Source organism: Talpa occidentalis, unplaced genomic scaffold (assembly GCF_014898055.3).
Source record: "Talpa occidentalis isolate TD23 unplaced genomic scaffold, MPIMG_talOcc4v2.1 talOcc4.7, whole genome shotgun sequence".
Taxonomy (NCBI): Eukaryota; Metazoa; Chordata; class Mammalia; order Eulipotyphla; family Talpidae; genus Talpa; species Talpa occidentalis.
In genome coordinates this window covers 67,673,347-67,692,655 of record NW_023605083.1, presented here as the reverse complement: position 1 = coordinate 67,692,655, position 19,309 = coordinate 67,673,347, and the positions used below count along the sequence as shown (strand labels likewise).

Below are 19,309 nucleotides of genomic sequence, written 5' to 3'. Positions count from 1 at the left end.
CCTATGGGGAATGGGTGAGTGTTTTGGAGTAGGGAGCTGTGGAAGTCCTTTTGCTGGGGATGGCTTTGCACTGAGATGTAAACAAGGGGAAGGAAAGCATGAGCTCCCCTCTATGCTAGTCCTGCAACTGGGATTCATTATTCACCTCCTTTCCCTCAGTTTCCTAATATATACAAAGAGGATGATAGCACATTTCCTTCTGGGGAGGGAAGGTGCCTAACCTGGCTTGGAGCATTAGAGGAGTCTTTCTGCAGGCGATGATGTTAAAGCAGAGAGAAGGAATTAACACTTATTGAGGGCATAGTTCTTGGTGCTTGATGATTTCTCTTTTCATTTTTCACAAGTTATTTTTTTAAATCTATTTATGTATACAAAAACTGAGGTACAGGCTAGAGGTGTAGGGGTGAGAGGATTCACCAGAGACAGAGTGGAGAACAGGACAGGCAGATTAACTGAAATACACTGCTGAGGGGAGCAGTGGGTGAGTCAGGAGAGATCAGCTGCACCATATGGGTCACCTCCCTTGCTGGGGATCGAACGGGTGCTGTAGTGGTTGTGGATTGCTTCATAGTGCTGTGTCTTAACCCCTAGCACCACCAGGGAGGCCCTTAGAATTTATTTTTTACAATAATTCTGTGAACTAGGTATGATTATGCCCATCTTACAGAGGAACCAGGTCATTAATTTAATTCTTTACCATGAAATTATGGCAGTTAGTATTCTAAATGGAGATAACTTTTACTAAACCCACAACGACTTTTATTTCACTACTGTTGCTTTTGATCAAGAAGATCTAAGATGCCATAATAGTAAACATTTACTGTTTATATATTTATTGATGATCGGTTGGGCTAGACATTGTGTTTCATGCTTTTAATCTATTATCTCATTTAACCCTCATCCAGTTCCATGATGTAGGTATGTTTGTTCTTCTCAGATCAAGAAACCAAAGTTCAGAAAGCTTAGTAATTTTCCCAAGGTCACTCAGCATCAAAGTAAGGATTGAACTTACACAATCTGATACAAGAAATCATGAACTCATCCTCTGTCTATGCTGCCTCTTACTCTAGCATTTCCTGTCCTGAAGGCTCACAAGGCTGTAGAAGTCAAATGTTATGATAATGAATGGAGAAGCAGTCAATGCTAATGAATGTCATTGTTAATTATGTTGTTGTTGCTTTGGTTTTAACACCCAGGCACAGAATAGTGAAGGTAGCTGATGGGGCAGTCATTCTTGGAAAGGAAGGAAAAGATCAATGTCTTCAGGTATTTGGTGGCTTTTCATGAAACTTCACCATAGGATTTCCAGAAATACAGAATTTTAATCTGATAGATTCAACAAGGAAAATATAAATCAGTGTGTCCTGTTGGCCAGAGCTGAGCAAATATAAAACCTGTTTTCAATGGAGATTGTGAGCTCCAGTGTTGTGAGTCTCTGGGATCTGGGGGTGGGGCAGATGGTAATTCAGTCTTCATCCTGGAGATGCACCTGGTGGCAGATTCCTGCTGTCCTCTCTTGCACTATGCAAATCCATTCTCTCCATAAGCCAAAGTAGAATTTTACAAATGTGCATCTGAGGATGCCACCTCTTAAGCCAAGTTGCCCATGGTTTTCTATTTAAGTCAGAATGAAATGCAGACTCCTTTCCATGGCCTACATCAACCTGAATAATTTAAACCACACTAACTTTTAGAAACTCATTTCTTCTTTTTCTAGTCGTCCCTCTTGACTCTGGCTATAATGACTTCCAGTGCTTGGTTTCTAGGACTTGCCCAGTTCTCTCTCAGGGTCTTGAATTAGCTACTCCCTGTGGCTGGAATTTGCTCCTGAACCCCTTGGTCATAACAACTCCTACTCATCTTTCCTGGTTCCTAATTAATTGCCACTTTTTCAGAGATGCATTGTTTGGTCCTCAGACATAAATAAATACCTTCTCTCATTATTCTAACTTTATAGAACCATGTTCTTTTTTCATCCTTATGCATTTAAAAACTTGGATCATATATTCTATTTCTTATGGTAAGAATGTTTAGTATCATAACTCCCCTCTTAACAGATTATGTGCTGTGTCCATGTAGTATGCTACATATATGTGCTGTGTTGCATGGCAGATCTCTAGAACTTACTCATCTTGCGTATCTGGAACCTTGTACCCGCTTAATAACAACTCCTCCTTTCTTCCTGCCACACATTCATTTTTGACAATCTGGTTTTGTCTACCTCTTGATTAGACTGTAATCTCCAGGAGTACAGGGACCATTTTCTTTTAAATATTTATTAGTTATTGAAGCAACATAGAATTGTTCCATTATTTACATTGTAAGTGTCAGGTTTGCATTATTGAAAATCAACACATATCAATGCTACATTAAGTTCATCTCTAAACTTTCAGTGTTGTCCATCACTTTGTCACAGGGACCATATTAGTTGTCTTCATCACTGTGCCCATATCCCAGGAACATAGAATTCCTATATATTCCAAGAAAGGAGGGACGGGCAAGAAAGGGCTCTTTAGAGTGTAAATCTTTTTTTTTTTTTTTTCTTTTTCCCTCTATAAACCAGAGTCTCAGAGGAAAAAAAATATCCTGTTATATATAATGCCTAGAGGTAGGAAGAGGGACTTCCTATAGATTTTGCTAAAAGCCTCTCTAGTATGAGATGGAGTGCGGCTGGACCTTCAGGAGACATAAGAAGCCTGCAGAGCCCCAGTCTTGCTGAGTCTGCAGATTATTGCACAATAGTCATCAAATACCACTTGGTAAGTGGGTCAGGTGTGGGGGGTGTCCTCTGCCTCCAAGAGCTACATCTCAGTAAGGCCCCAGGAGTTCTGTTTATATTGAGCTCCTTAGGATAGCGGGACAAACTGTTGAAGGAGTAAGGAAAGTTGGGAGTCAGGGTGATGAGCCCCCTATGTAGTGAAATCTGTAGGGAACTTGAAGGCAGGCAGTCTTAGGGTTTCACCCCATATCATCAGGCAAACTAGCACTTGTCCTTGAATTTAACACAGAGATGGTATCATTCACATTTTCTAGATGAAAATATGATGCTTGAAGAGAGAAATAATTTGCTGAAGGTATCAAACTAGCAACTGGGAGCTGAATGTGAGCCCTGGTTTGCCTGGCTCTAGGGGTTGCTTTATAACATCACTTAAAAATTTAAAACAACATGCAAACCACAGGCTGTATCAACAAATGTAAGTTACAGGCTGTTGGAGTATAGGGGCTTTCTCCCTACTATGTTCAAGGTCACGCAGGTATTGAACTGCAGGGCTGATATTCAACATGGTGTTGTCTTATGCAAGAGCTGTGCTTTTTATACTCATCATCGATTCATTCATTAGTTAATTTAAAAAATGATCATTGATGGCCCAGGACGTGCCAGGCAGCAGGGAACAACATTAACAGGAGTTCTGCCCTCATGCTAATGAATTTAGCAGATAGTTCAAATATTAAATCACACTCCCGCAAAGCGGTTGTCATTATCCTTGTTACAAAAGTATGGAAACTCTTAACCCACATGCTGTCCTGTCTTGCTGGATCAGGTCATGGAGAAGACATGACCGCTGGCTGACCCCTGAGCTGGGCACAGGCAATCGGAGGCTCCATTCCCCTCCCCTGTCTTTGGAATATACATTCTGCCCACTGTTACCACACTAGGAGTCTTTTCCAGGAAGCAACCTTAAGAGAAGAATTGTTTCTGAGACCATCTGGACTGTACGCGTGACTGAATCCCTTTAGTGCCTCTCTACAAACTTTGCAGATTCTGGTGGGTGGGTGCAGAGATCTACTCATCTTGCATTTGCACAAGATAAGCCTCATATGTAAGTTCCCTTGCCAGTTCAATAATTACATCTGCCATCTACCCATCTGGAAGGTCTGGTTTTTTGTGTCACTCCTTGACCTTCTGGGGGTGGGCAGTGGCCAGTTTTGAATTTCACCCAGGAATTTACCAGGTTACAACCAACATGACTCTAAGCACAGAGGTTGGAAGGACTTTATTAGATATAAATTGCTCATTCCATTGCAGGCTGCACATTTTCTGTGTTCCCAATTTTTCCATGTAAAGCAAGAATTAAATTCCAACCTCACAAGTGATCATGAGCATTAAATAAGAAAATTGCATGGTGCCCAACGTAGGCATCCAGAAAATGTAAAAATTGTCACTCTATGCTGATACCACCTTCATCAGTTCAACATATAACAACACCAACAGCAGCAACATTTTGGGGAGGGGAAAAAATAAAAATAATTTGTTGCAGAAAGGAAAATGACCTAGTACTCTATAGCAGAAAATAACAATTACACTTTTCATCAGTATGTAGTCATGCACCTTATAACAATGTTTCTTTCAATGATATAGAGCAGATACTGCAAGGATTAAAAATATAATCATAAAGCAAGGTTCCACAGAGAAAAGACTCCAGACAGGAGATGTTTCATGGCACCCAGAAAGAAGATTCTGGAAGCCCACCCATTTATAAAAAAGAGATATCCAAGAAACATCACCAGTTAATATGTGTTAATGATGAAGGATGACCAGTTTAACAAAGAAGGAAGGAAACACGAATAGGTTAAATGATTAAGTAGGCAAAGAGGTACAGAGATTTGGGCACAAACAAATGAATGATGGGGATGAATTAAAGATGAGTGGACTTGAAAAGGAAAATGCAGAAGGATGAATGAGGGAAGAGAGACTTTCAAGAGGTATTGTGAGCATTTTGACTGGCTGGTGTAAGAAGGATATGGAATGACTGCAGTAAATCATTGAACAAGAAGGGGTTGATTTAGAAGACTGGGGATAGGGAAAATAGGAGGCAGTGAAAGGTATGAGCTGGAGAAAAAAAGATAATAAATTTAAGAATTGTTAAGGGAAGGAGTCAGAGAACTTTTGGTTGAAGCAGAAATCAGTCAAACAGATGTGAGCAGAAATGAAGAAAGACAACGATGATTAAAATATTCTTTCATTTTTCATGAAAAAGAAGTTAGAGAGAATGGTAAAAGTTTGTTTTAAGTGAGACAGAGTGGAAATGTTCTGAAAAGGGAAATGAGAAATGGTAGGAGGAAAGCAAAGAGACAGAGGTCACAGAAAGACCAAATAAACGGACATGGAGGTAGAGACAGGTACTGTTATTGAGACCTACTGTGTGCCAGAGCATGGAATACTTCCACTCACACCAGTTGGCTCACTCAGCCCTCTGTTGCCCCACTAATGTGTGAGGAGATTAAGACTCAGTGAGGTTGTGTGTCGCTAAAACTTAGCCCAGTTGTAAGGGGTAGAGAAAAGAATTCGACCCTGCATCACCAGGAGAGATTTCTGAGTCAAGGAAACAGCAGTGGTGGATGTGTTCATCGTGGTCTCTTTGGGATAGATCATCAATAAAAGGAAAAGCTTCATTGTGGTCCTTGATCTGGCCACTGATCCTCTACCAACTGATGGAGCTGGTTCAAGATGCTGAGGGGTTGGCAGAACTAAGACAAGAGTGTGTTGGGGAAGGTGGCTGAAGGGATGGGAAGGAGATGTTGGAGATGAATCCAGTGGACATGCTACAGGGAGTGATTCAGGGTGGAAGAGGGACATGAGTAACAGAGTGGGCCCTGCTGAAGCCAGAGCAAACACATGGTGGAGCTTTGTGGGCCCAAAGAGAACTGATGGAAACATTGTGCTTGGGTGGAATAGAGATGGAGTAGGAGATAGCAAGTGCTCCTAAACTGGAGTTTATTTTCATTCTAGAGATCATCTTGAGGGTGAAAGAAATACTTGAATCTTGGAAAGCTGGGGAGGTAGGAAAGAAGGAAGGAAAGACAGGAAGGATGATGGGGGAAAGAGGGCAGAAGGGATAGATAGCCAGAGGGAAGACCCAGAATTGAGTGCAGAGTTATGGCAGAGCTAGCTCCTCCGAACATTGTGATAACCAAGTCACACATGTCCTGTGATCTCTTGGAGCTCCGAGTCTAGTGGAGAAGGCACATCCCAAAAACGTGCATGGGGAATTACTAACATAGATAATGAGCACAATGAAAAGAACTATAAGGACATATGAAAAGACAGGCAGGGAATACACAGGGCTCTCTTAGGCTGGTTGGTTAATAATAAAAGAAATGCTTTATTCAACAAGATTTACAGGTCAGGGAAAGGTAGCAAGGTGAGGTCTAGAGGGAGATCTCTCCAGCAGATGGAAGGACTGGTGTGAAATCACTGGGGCCTCAAGAGCTTGAAACATTCCAGGAACATATAAGAGACACATAAGTCTGGAGCAGAGTGGTAGTGATGGGGTTCTTGTCCCAGTGGGGATGAAGAGGAAGTAAAGGAGATACTCCAAAATGCTGGATTTACTTACAACATCAATGAGAACCTGATATGGGCATTTTCATATGTGATCCATTTCCATTATGATCCTGAACAGTAGGTACTGCCTTTCCCATTTCACAAGTGAGAAAATGAAAGGTCTAGTAGGGGCATTATTAAGTGACTTGACCCAGTAGGTAAATAGCAAAGATGATATCTAAATAAAAGCTGTCAGCTTCCCCAATTCCAGCTTTTCCAACTACACTGGGCTACCTCTGTTAGAAGGTATGAATAAAAGGAATTTAAAAAAATTAAGCCACACATACCAGAATAAAGTATGGAGGAGGGAGGCGGGAAGTAGAAAACAATGTTTCAAAGCTATCTAGAAAGGCAAATATGAAAGATAAAAGTGGACACATTAGCTGGAAGGGTTGGGAGGGAGTAGAAAGAATGAAAAAGAATATCAGATCAATGGAGTCAGAGACAGGGGTACAGGGAGATGCCAACGGAGAATAAATCACACCAAATGAGGAATGGAACTGATTCAATCAATAATGAAATGTGACCGAGTGAAAGGAAAGGAGAAGGGAAGCGAAGCTGAGAGGGCAGGAGTGTTACCACAGGACAAGGCATCAGAGAATGAACAGGAAAATCACAGACTACTGGGGCTATGTGGGGATGGGCTCATCAGGGAGTGGGCATGCTATGGAAGACAGGGCAAGGGTTTAGGAGGCAGGTGAGTGGGGCTCCACCTCTATATAACTGCATGATCAAGGTCAAGTTTCTTAGCTTCCCTGAGTCTCAAATTTCACATCTATTGAATAAGGATAACAAGCTTTATTCTAGCTATTACCAGGAGTATACATCCAAGCAGCAGATACAATTAATTGAGCACCTATTTTGTTAAACACTTTGCATAATTGTTTCTAAAGCCTCACTATTGCTGGAAATCAAGAACCATTTATCATCATTCACTGATGTACCAGAAAATGTTTGAAGTCATAGGCTCTGTGTGCAGAAATAGGAGCTCTTTCCCTGTGGTCATTCCAGATTCCACAGTGCCTATTAGATAAAGCTGGTACTCCTCAAAATGAACAGCAAATGCATTGCCTGCTTTTTCTGTCTTGGCTCTCTCCCTCACTCCTTCCCCCCACCAATCTTCTTCCATTCCACTTTCTAAGCTTTGCCCTCTCTGCCCTGCATTTAATACCACATTCAGTGTTCTCAGGTAGGTGTCTTAGTGGTAAGCAACAGATAACAATTGTGGCTAATTTAAGCAGAAACAGAATGCAGCCAAGTGATATTAGATTACTTAGAATCTCCAGGCGGGCATGGGATCGGCGCTTGGAGTCGAAGCAGTCAAGAGCACCACTCCAAATCACAGCACAGAACTGGTTGATGGACAGATTACTGTTGCAGCTTCAGCCATGCATAAATAGGGCAATTCACACTCCTGACAGTGGGACTTAGCAGGGCTGTAAGAACTGTATCCTCTAGTGAAGAAAGTTGGATATAACTGCCCCAAATGTTGCCACTTTGGTTCCCGAGTAGATTCTACTTGATTCCAACCTCCTTCCCTGCAGCCGGGGTGGATGAAATCTGGTGAATTCTGAGCCACATATCCAAGTCCTAGCTGTAGTGGAGGCTGACAAAGTATCTGAGCAATTTAGCTTCTTTCTGAGAGGTGGGTTTCCCTCAGAAAGGGAAGCACCCTCTGAGGTAGAAAATGAATTCATTCAGATGCTGAGTACTTGCTATCAATAGGAAATGCTAGTTTTTACCTGGAATGTCCATCGTGTGTTAATAGTCCTCCATGCCTGAACTCAAACGCCACCTCTTCTGGGAAGCTTTCTTTGATTTCTGCATGCATAAGTTTCTAAGCACCTCATAAAGAAACCCATGGCTGCCTGGCTGCCTGGCATCTGAGCTACTTGAGTATCCATCTTACCTTCATCAGGCCCCCTTGTGCCCCTCCCTCATTTTAAGCTCCCTACGGCCAGGAGCTGTATTTATCCGGCTCTGATCCCAATATAGTGCCTGGTAGGAACCCTGGATATTTGATGGTGAATGAATGAATGAAAGTGTTGGTCTCATTCGACAGCCCTTTGTACCAGAGGTCCATGAAGGACTTGCACAGACTCTGCCTTACATAAGGGAGTCCTTTTTTCCTGGTGTGCACTTCTATAAATGGACTATGTCAGCATATTTGAAGAAAGGGGCATAGAGAATCCGAAAGCCCCATTGCAGAGGATAGTGGCGGATTGTAAGGGTACAAAGGAGAGACTGAGGGAGGCAGGCCCACATATTTTGGAGGAGTAAATGAACTGGAGCGTGCATCAGAGAGGCAGGAGGGGACTTAGAATCAGAGAACTTGAAAGGCCAGATTCCACATGTCTACCCCCACCCCTCTCCCCACCCTTGGGTTCCCAGATTAGTAAACTCAGAACTCAGGACAGAAAAAGACCCAAATGCATGCAAACAGATGTACCTCTCACATCTTTGACACATGGGCTTTTCCAAGGTCACCAAGGACACTGTGATTTAACAGGCACAGTTAAGGCTTTGGTGCCTAGAGTTCAAATCTCAGTCCTTGTGCTCATTACCTGGGTGACCTTGGGAAGTCTCTTCACCTCCCTGAAGGTGATCTCAGTTTCCTCATCTGGAAAGTGGGAGTCACAACACCTATCTCACTGGGTTATGGTTGTGTGTAAAAGCTAATGTGTGTCTATTTCTAGCACTTGGGAGAATGATTAATAAGCATTATTGGTGAGCCCAAGGTCATAAAAGCAGGTCTTGATTTTTTTTCTTCTTTTCAGCCCTCTGCCTTTATCTAAGTTATTTGAAAAAATGAAATACGATGGGAGAAGGAAAAAGACAATTCATGTGAAGGGTTAAAGACAGAAAGGCAAAGAAAGGGAAGTGCTGAGAAGAGAGGAGTTAAAGCAAAGACCACACAGAGGTACAAATGGGCAGGCAACACAGAGAGATGGGAAATGGCTCACAAATTATAGGGAGGAAGCATTTATAAGATTAAAGTCAAGATGAGGAAGGAGAAAATGAGTGGAGAGATGAAAGAAAGAACAGAGAGAGGAAAGCTGAAGAAAAGGAACGGAGCACCTAAGGTCTGCTGCTCAAGCACTAGATCCCTGCGGGGGACTGGCTCCCTGCAGGATCCAAGGTAGGTGGGGCTGAGATAGAAGCAGTTCAGGGCCAAAGGCCGCTGTGCTGAGGACCTAAGTTCATAGCTACCTGGAATCTGGGAGAAGGACTGAAGGTGAAGAATTGGTGAACTGTCCCCTCCTCTGGCAGAGGAGCCAGTGGGAGCCAGAAGCCCACCTAACAGTGATGCCACCTCGCACCCTTTGCCGGAATCTCGCATGGAAAGCAGAAGCCCCCAAGGAGTGCTGCTCCAAGCTTGGAGTAGGGATCCAAAATAAAGACTCAGGAAGGGGTGACCCGCCAGGCAACAGCTAGGGGGCCTGAGCTCCCCGGCCAAAGTCAGTTTGGGAGGGCGGGGGCTGCAGGGTGGAGTTCCACACTCTTCTGTCCTTCAGCAGCAGCTAGTGCAGCCTCAGAGCCTGGGGCCAGGGGAGAGGCGGGATCCGGGGGATGGGAGGATGAACGCATGTGAATGGGGAGGGGTCTCCGAAGCCGCAAGAAATTATTTCAGGGGTGGAAAAGGGTACAGGACCTGTGATGGGGCCTGAGGGGAGACAAAGTTAAGCCAGGGCCATCCAGAGGCACCCCCTACCCCTAAGAAGGGGGTCCTGGAGCACGGCTGGGCTGAGGTGCGCCCTCAGGTGCAGCCTCTGTTTGAGCCAGAGGCGGGGTGAAGCTGGGCCGGCTGTGTTGAGCCAGGGGGAAAGAGGGGGGCTCGGGAAGAGGTCCGCAAGTGTTAAGAATTTGGAGACGGGTGGTGCGGCTAAGGAACATCGTGAGGGCGGCTTCGGGGGATCCTGGGAAAAGAGAGGGGGCGACAGGGATCCGCCGAGGCCGGGCGGAGCCTCCGGAACGCTCGGGGTCTGCGCGGGGAGCCGGCGAAGAGGGGCGGGCGGCGGGGCCCGGGGAGGCGGCGCGGGGGGGCGGGCCCGGGCCGGTCGGGAGGCGGAGCCCGGAGCTGGGGGCTGCTGGCGAGCGGCTCCCACGGCGCCTTAGCTCCGGCGTCCTGGCTCGCTTCAGCGTCCGCCGCCGCCGGTGCCGCCTCTTCTTCCTTCCCTTCTCCACCTCCGCGGCTCGCAGCACCGCAGCCCCTCCCGCCATGGCCGCTGCCGGTGCGCGGCGCAGCCCTGGCCCCAGCGCGGGGCTCCGCGGGCGGCTGAGGCTCGGCTTCCACCCGGCGCCAGCGCCGCCGCCGTTGCTGCTGCTCCTGCTCTTGCTGCCGCCGCGGCTGCCGGCCGGCGCCAGCGCCGCCGCCTCGCGGGAGCCCGACAGCCCCTGCCGGCTCAAGACCGTCACGGTGTCCACGCTGCCCGCCCTGAGGGAGAGCGACATCGGCTGGAGCGGCGCCCGCGCCGGGGCCGGGGCTGGGACCGGGGCCGGAGCGGCCGCCGCCGCGTCCCCGGGCGCCACCGGCTCCGCGGGCACCGCCGCCGAGTCGCGCCTCCTGCTTTTTGTGCGTAACGAGCTGCCGGGGCGCATCGCGGTGCAGGACGACCTGGACAACACCGAGCTGCCCTTCTTCACCCTGGGTAAGGCTGGGCGCCGGCACACGCGGGGTTCCAGGCAACCGCGACCTCCTAAGTGAAGCCGGACGGGTGGGGGCGCCCTGGGGATCCCCGCCCCGGGCTGCCCCGAGCGGGGTTGGGAGAGGGCAGCGGAGGGGCCGAGAGGGCGTACAGGTGGTTGAAAGGCGTGTGGGCAGGAGGTCCCGGCCAGCGCGTGGCGGGAGCCCGGGGGCGTGCCAACCCGCCCGCGGGGGGGACCTGTCCCTTCGCCCCGCAGTTCACACGTTGAGCTCTGCCACGAGCCATCCCTGACGCCGGATACCCCGGGTCGCCGAGTGTGCGCGGGCGAGGGGCCAGGGTGGTCGCCAGCTTCAAAGCCAGATGGAGGTCCAGCTGCCCACTGCTCCTTCGGGCACGGTCTCTGCCACCCGCGGTCACCGCCCCCTCGCTCTCGCCTTGGGGTTGGCCCTGCTCTTTGGGATAGGTTTTCTGGAGAATCGGAGCAGAGGAGCTTCACGTGGAATCCCTCGTCCCGCACAAGCTCGGTTCCCATGTGGGATGGGTGACCTTGGCCAAGTCGCTTCTCCTCTCTGGGCATCAGTTTTGGCCTTCTCTGAAATGGGGCTGGGGAGGATGGAGTGATTTCAGGAGACTGGGGTTCAGAGCCCCAGGTTTCCACTTTCAGATTCTCCTGTCTCTCTCCATCCCCATCCCCGGTGTCGCATCGCCTTCCTGCCCCTCTCCCAGCCGGGAGCAGGTTTGTCCTCGCCGCTCACTCATTGGGCCAATAATAATAACTTAAAGGCCAGATGCAAAGGGCGGGGGCAGGAGAAAGGAGGGGTTGAGGGCTCAAACAGAAAAGTTAATCAGAAAGTTCGCCAGCAGCTTTGTGCCTGCTGGTTCCCAGCGCGAATCCCGGAGGAGTCGGGCCATCCGCGGAGTTGCGGGAAGCGCGGCTGATTTCCCACCCGGGTAATTGATAGCTTAATTATCTCGGAGAGCGTTTACAAAAATGTTGTTCCCCTTTAGCTCTCCCGCGCTCGCTCATCGCTCTCCCCTCCCCTCTTGGGGGCGCGGGGCGCGATTGGTTGCCGGAGTCTGGCCAACAACAGCGCCTGGAAGGCACTGGGGGGCTCGCCGGAGACTCTAGCTCTTCACCGATCCTTGGCTTCGTGGGGGTGACTAGTTTCTCAGTCTGCGCCTTCTGGATCGCGACTTGAAACACTGAGGTTAACTCTTTGCTCGCTCGAGAAGCCCCAAAGGGTAATTAACAAACCAGACTCCTCTCTCCCGGGAGCCATAATATTTTTTAATGTAATTTTGTGACACCACCCCCTTCCCTGTCAGACTGGCTGCCTTGGAGATTTGAGCGTGCACCAGCCCTCTCAGGGTCTGAGCTTGAGGGTCGGTTTCTGGCCCCCGGGTCTCCCCAGCTGGCTGTAACCTGAGCGTGCAGAGCTTTCTGGGAGGCCAGGCGGGAGAGACTGCCTTGTGGGTTCCCAGGGGATTTCCCCGCGGCGGCGCATCTGGCGTGTGACACACACTCAAGCAAATCACACGCGCACATATACACTCACACACACACACCCAATAGCCTTTGCCACGAGCATCTGTGGATTGCCCATTCCCAAGAAGGGATGAGGGCAGAAATGGAGCTCCTTAGGGCAAAGAATTAACCCCTGGCTCCTGACTAGAAGTTACTTGCTCCTCTCCAGCAGAGAAGGGCCCTTCCCGAGGTGTCTCATCCCCATCCCACCATTTCCAATCCCATCCTTCTCTCCCCACCCTCGAGATCACGGGACCCAAGGGAGCCCTGAGAGGTCAGGAATGGGGATCCCCTTCCTAGACATTCTTGGGTATGGCTTGACTTGGAAACAAGGACCCCAGGTAATAGAATAATTGTAATTCCCCAAGGATGCAGGGGACCTGGTCCAGTCGTGGAATTCCTGGAGCTAGCAATTTCTGCCTTTTTAAACTTTGGCTTTCAGGAGGACCTGGGAGCTTGGGAGCCTGGGACAAGTTGAGTGAGGAGCTGCAAGTGTTGAATACCCCCAGGACCTGTGCGTCAGCCTGAGAGTCTCCTGGCGCCTCCACTTGGAGCCTTCTGCCTTCTCTGACGCAGGCGGCTGAGCCTGGTGGCTGGGGACTGCCTGCGGTGGAGTGGCGGGGTGCCGTCCTCCTTGGCAGCTCTGAGTCTTTCAGACGCAGGCTGGGAATGGGTTTCTGCCTCCTTTTCCCCCCAGCGCCCTGGACTGGCAGCTCAAGGAGCTCCCGCCGGGATTTGGCTAGCGAGGTAGTCACCAGATGGCCGAGTATAGCAGGAGCTGTGTAGGGAGACGTGGGCTTTTTATTTGTGTTGGTCTTCCACTGTTTGCGTGTAAACACGGAGCGCACAATGAGCTCTGGGAGGACCACGCTGGCTGGAAATGCAGCTTGGTGGTGGTGGTGGCGGAGGGGGTGGGGGTACCCTGAGAGGCAGTATCTTTTTCAGGGTCCCTAGCAGCCTCATCCCATCCACAGACCTTTTAAGCATCTTTGCCTAGAGTTTGTCTCTGGTGCACGGGGTGAACTTTTGGTGCTAGCTCACCAGTTCAAGGGATATGGAGATGTCCGAGGCCACACCTGGGCATACAGTCAGTAAATGCCAAATCCTGCCAATAGTGGGGTGTGTGTGGAGCCACCACTAGGGGGTGATGGTGTCTGCCTAAGCCCTCCAGCCATGCTTTGGGTTGTGGTCCCAGAGTTGGCTGTGGTAAAAGGTATCTGGCCTTGAAGGGGGAAGAACAAACAATAAGGCAGAATCCCCATGTTATTCTAAGTCCAGTTGGCGGACCTCAACATAATTTTGCACACTGTGCCCACCACCCCCATTGCCAAAGCTACCTCCATGCCTGGTCCCACCTCCCCCCCCACTCTGCCTCTCTTTGAGTTATTAGCTGGATTATTGGTAATGCATAGACTTAAAAGACTTTACCCCAGGCCTCATCCTCTTTACAGTTCCACTTGCTGTATCATGTTCCAGCCTGCTTTATGTTGCACTAAGTCTCCCTCTGAGGTGAAAGATCCTCCAAGTTTCTGTATCTGTTTCTCTTCTTTTGAATCTGATTATAAATCAATGGCATTGACAAAGTGAATTCCCTTGAAAGTGATCAAGGAATAGCTAATAGTTATTGACTTGTGAATGGGGTGCTGAGGGCTTTACTCTTGCCTTATATTATCAATTCACATGAAACGTATGGAATGGGCAAGGCTGTTGCTCCCCCTTTACCCAATTGGGAGCATTCTTAGAGAAGTGAAGTACATGGTCCTAGGTCACCCTCTGAGTAAATGGCAGAGTTGGAACTGGAATCTCAGTCGATCGGGCACCTGCCTTCTTGGTAGCTGCTGAACAGGCATCCTGTATCTAATATGCTCTGCAAGGCTGGTGATGTTTATGACATGGTGCCAGGGCCTGAAAAGAAATATAACAATCTTTGATGTGAAAGAGTCGTTCTCTACAGGAACTTCAGTTACTCGGTTGCACGGAAGTGTGAAAGATGGGAAGTCAGGTATGAGTTAGATGACCTCCACTGACCCTGCCAGCTCATGGGATGTCAAAGGGCATGTATTGAATGTCACTTTAAATGACATCAAAGAGGGAAGGGAAGACCTCTCTGTAGATTCAGGTCAAGCTGGGGATACTTCCTGGACAGGAAAGAAACTGAGCTAGGTCTCGGAGAGTAGCCTGGAGGGGAATCTGAATGCTCCGGTACGGTTAGGGGACTTACTGCTGGTTAGGATCTGGAAATTTCAGCCGTTGGCTTCCTGTGACCTTGAATAAGTCACTTATCCCCCAGAGCTTCAGTTCTTTGTGTTGTAATATGAGTGGGTAGATGAGCCCTAAAATAATCCTTCGGTGTAAAGATTCTATGAACTTGAAGTGCCCTGACCCACTCCGTCACTCTGATTAGCTCCTCCTACTTCTCACTGTCTCCTTTCCTTTGCCAGTAACATGGGGGTGTTGGGAAGAACTGATTGAAAAGAAAGATTTTGAAGAGCAGCAACTGGCAGTGCAGGGCTTCTGAGGTGAGCTGGCACATCACTCGGGCCTCATCTACCCTCAGGCAGCCCTGGAGTCTGCTTGTGGATTTAACTTTCATGCCCACAGGTAGGGAAATGGCATCCTTCTTCCTGTGCTTGATACTGGTGAGGCCGGACTGTTTACCATCAACCTTGATTTAACAGAAGGAGGGGAAAGAGATAAAATTTAGAACTTTTCATTGTCAACATTTCTTACTAATTTGCTTTGTCATGTAAATCCCACAAGTGAAGTGTGTGCTCTGTTTTTGGCAGGGGTAGGGAAAAGCTATCCAGTAATGAGTCTTTAAATGCACCTGCGTGAGTACTGGCAGCGCCCTGAAGATCTGGCCCAAAAGGATGCACTGTGCAGGGAGCTGACTAGTCCGGGTGAAAGGGAGATAGTTTGAAATGCCACCCGGTTAGGTCTGCAAGGATTCTTTAAAGTACAGATAAAAATGGACACCCAAGGACAGAATCCTCTGGAAGTGATAAGGGGAGAGGCACTAGGTCAGAAGGTTTAGCCTTAAAAGATCAGTTCACAAAGCTGGAAGAGCTTCCTTCAAAAGCCAGCAGGGAATGAGGATCCTTTGGTTTGAAGGAACTTCCCAAAGGGCAAACACTAAGGGGAGAGCTTCAGCTCCCCAGGAGGCTGTGTCCTAAGGAGCTGTACGTCCACCCACGTGCTGACCCTTCATGATGGGAGATCCACCCACGTGCTGACCCTTCATGATGGGAGATGCATGTTGGAGTGAACCTTCAGGCAGAGAGGTGACTGTTTAGCAGACATTTGGAGAAAGGACCAAGTTTGGGGAGATGTTGAGGCTGACTGCCTTTTTTGGCTCTCTTGTTTGATTCTGAAGGTTGATGCCAGTTCATAGGAGGAAGGAAAATAAGCAAATAGTAGAAAGTTGGATCTCCTGTAGAATTTCTGACCACAGAATATGCATTAAATCAATTCCAGTATTTCTGTTTTTGTTTCTATGTGTTTATGTGTATGAGAGAGACAGAAAAGTGAGAGAGAGAGAGAGAGAGAGAGAGAGAGAGAGAGAGAGAAGTGATTTTGATGTCTTTGAGCAAAGCTAGGTTTAAAAAAGAAAAGTAAGTTATTTCCTGATTTGGTCACCAAGTCCTCATTGCTAAATCTGTATGTGAGTAGCCCCAGACTTGAAGGTGCCATCTGCTGTGATGTCCCAGGTGTCTGGGACAATATAAATAGGGGTCCTAGGATGATCTGTGTTCTGTGGTCTCTGATGTGAGTCTTTTCCTCCTTTCTCACTCTCCTCACACCATCTCCATCTCTTCGCCAGCTGAAATAGGAAGATACCTATTTCATACTCATGGCAGAGGGAAATATATTGTCTGCCCTCAGAAAGACTCTGTTACTGAGAGAGTAATGGGGCAGGGAGAGAGGAGGATTGGTTTCAGCTGTGTTGAGACAGGCTCAAGTTCGCTCAAGGCCAGATTTGCTGTTTTTGGGCGTGAATGGCACCAGCCGAGACAGCAGAGCTCTGCAAGTTTTGGGGTGACGGTGAGCTACATGGTTTTCCTGCTCTGAGCCCTCAGGCTACAAGCCCATTCTTTAATTTTAATAGATATTTCTATGATTTTAATTCTCCATGAGTCCAGCAGTAGAATTGCCTAGGCCTCTGGCAGGCAAAGCCTCCTACTTCTCACCTCCTTGCTTTGCTGTGAACTAAGCCTTGGCTGTCTTAGATGGGTGTGATCTGTGCTGTGGAGAGAAGGGTAGAGAGTGACAGTGACTTACTTGGGTGAAGTCCTGAAACTATTAACACGACCACCGACTCTGATGGCCTGACAGCATCTCAGCTTCTCAGAGCACATTGAATCTACCCACTTATGACAGGACGAGGACCATTCTAGGGGAAACACAGCAGGATGTGCAATTCCAACGTAGCCCCAGAGATCTGGGAGCCCACTCTGGATTCTTCCCATCCTGACACCAGATCTCTGAGACATGTCCCTGGGAGCACCTCTCAGTGTCTCCAGCTAGGCTGCACACCCTAAAGGCACCCCTTTACCTGCCTCTCCCTGCAAAACCCAAAACTCTGAAGGAGAAAAATATCCCTTGGAAAATTGAATTTGTTTCTTGCCTAAGAATCTGGCTGGTTGGCTCCAATCTCCTCTGAGAACCTGAGCTGAGGGGTTTTGTTCTGTTAAAGCCTCCTCGCCTTTAACTCTAGCTGCCTTGCTGGTGCCTGGAAGAAGCTTGCTCTTTTCTAGGAAAGGAAAGAAAGAATCAGATTTAACCTTGAGGTGCAGCAGCTTTTCCCGGATGCTTCCTTTCCAGGCTGATCCTTTCCCAAGTTCTCACACTGACCAGCTAGTGGCAACAGAAGATTAACTATAGCGAGAGAGCTGCTGTTCCTTTCCTTCCAGCACAGTCGTAGCCTTTCTGCCCCATGAGGAGGCAGGCAGCCATGCTTGGCAGGATGTGCTCCAGTCTTTATTGCCAGGACGCTCCTTCTCTGGCTCTTGGTCTGTCGCCCTTTCGGACATCACACTCCATAATGACTTCCTTCTGGCCTGGGGAGGGGCTGCGTGGGGACTGCACCTAAGAGTCAGGCTCCCTTACTGGCATAATACAACATGCAAACAGCTCGCATATGAGTCCAGTGTTGACAAGAATGCTGGATGTTATGAACAGTTAAGGTTTTCCCCTGAGGAAGGCTCATTTCTTCATCCACAGCAGCCCTGGCCGGCTCAGTCCTCAGCACTTCTCCGCACTATCATTTCGACAGTCAACTCACTGGACTTATCCTGTCTGATCCATCATCTGTATGTGCAGACAGAGTGATTCCATTAAAAACCCAAGCCTGAGTGTGGCTATTCTCCCCTGAAGCATTTCACTGCTGCCCCGTGGTTCTTAGTATGAAGTTCAAGCTCGTAGTATGTGTCCACGGTCCAGGATCAGCTTCTCCCCAGACGGTCTTGTGTTAATCCTTCCTTCTGGTTTTGTAATGGCTCCACCACCGCTGGGAGAATTCCCTTTTGCTTTCATGACTGAATTCCAATGTCAGTTATCTTTGAAGCTTTCCCTGACCTGTTCATGTTGGGAGATAGTTGGCTCCCACTGTTAGTTTTAAGACTGCTACAATAATGGGAGTCACTTAGGAACCTCTGAGCACCTACAAAGTTCCGTCATTGTTCTAGGATATATCAGGAAACAAGACACGGATTCCTGCATCACAGAGCTTATATCCAGGAGAGTGTGTCTGTGTGTGCGTGCGTGTGTGTGTGTGTGTGTGTATGTGTGTATGTATAGTGCAGAGAGGACAATAACAATAAGCATAAGAAATAAGAAAATTATATAAAACCAAGGCCATTGGTTTTAATAATTGAATTGGGGTAGAATGGTAGGAGCTCATTGAGAATGTAGGATTGGAAACAAGACTTGAAGGAGTTAGCAAAGCAGATATCTAAGAGAAGAACATTCCAGACTAAGACCACTCCAGCAAGGCTCTGATTCAGGGGCAGATCCTTGGTGTTCAAGGGCCATCAGGAAAGCATGAGCAAGGTGGTGGGGGTCAGGAGTGGGACATGGCAGGAGCGGGAACAGGGAGGCACAGGGGGCCATGGGCTCTGCTGTTAGAACTGGGGTTTTATCCTTGGGGGAAAAAAGAACCAGCCAGGATTTTAGGCAAAGGAGTGTCAGTATGTGACTTATGTTTCAAAAGCCCCCCTCAGGCTGCTCCACAGAGAGCAGAGGTGGAGGCAGGAAGGCCTGGAGGGTCTGATCAGTTAGATGACCATGGCTTGGAGGAAGATGAGAACAGAGCTGTGGTCTCCTTGCCTGCATGGTCTATTTTGCCCATGAGCCCCGCAAACAGAGAACAGGCCTCCTTCTTCTCTGGGGTCCCGACACTTCCTCCTGCGCTTGGCACATTGTGGGTGTTTAGGGGAATAGAGATGACTAGAACCCGGGATTGCCTCATCCCAGAGTCCATCCTGGGAAAAACACAGAGGTGTTGGCATTCCACCTGTTCCCTCAGGCTGAGCTGGGGTGCTCTCTCCCATAAAGCCTGCCCTCTTGGAGCTCCCACAGCAATTTCCTCGACCTCCTCCTTCCTCTGTATCATACTGGGGTAGTCTGAGAAGGGATTAGAAGCTTTGTATTGTGGCAAATAGAGAGGCACTGAATATTCATGGTACTGGGAATATCAGGTGTCATAATCAGGAAGATTATTAAGATTACCTAAGGGAAATGCTTCGCTGTAAAGATGCTATAGGCCTCCATAGCCCCTCAGTGGTGATAATAGCAGCAGATCCCAAGCTACTGATT

The 19,309-nt window shown here is 48.3% G+C and overlaps 1 protein-coding gene and 1 pseudogene across 3 annotated transcripts in view; one reads left to right on the top strand and one right to left on the bottom strand.

The window, feature by feature from the left end:
* The window catches only part of LOC119231435 (elongation factor 1-gamma-like), a 93,984-nt pseudogene extending 85,904 nt beyond the window's left edge, over positions 1 to 8,080 (bottom strand).
* A 2,464-nt stretch (positions 8,081 to 10,544) lies between these two features.
* The window catches only part of ASTN2 (astrotactin 2), an 834,050-nt gene continuing 825,285 nt past the window's right edge, over positions 10,545 to 19,309 (top strand). For all 3 annotated transcript variants that reach the window (XM_054689531.1, XM_054689530.1, XM_037494593.2), the window contains exon 1: positions 10,545 to 10,974. In XM_054689531.1, the coding sequence (XP_054545506.1) occupies positions 10,545 to 10,974 (430 nt within the window). The remainder of the gene's footprint in view (positions 10,975 to 19,309) is intronic.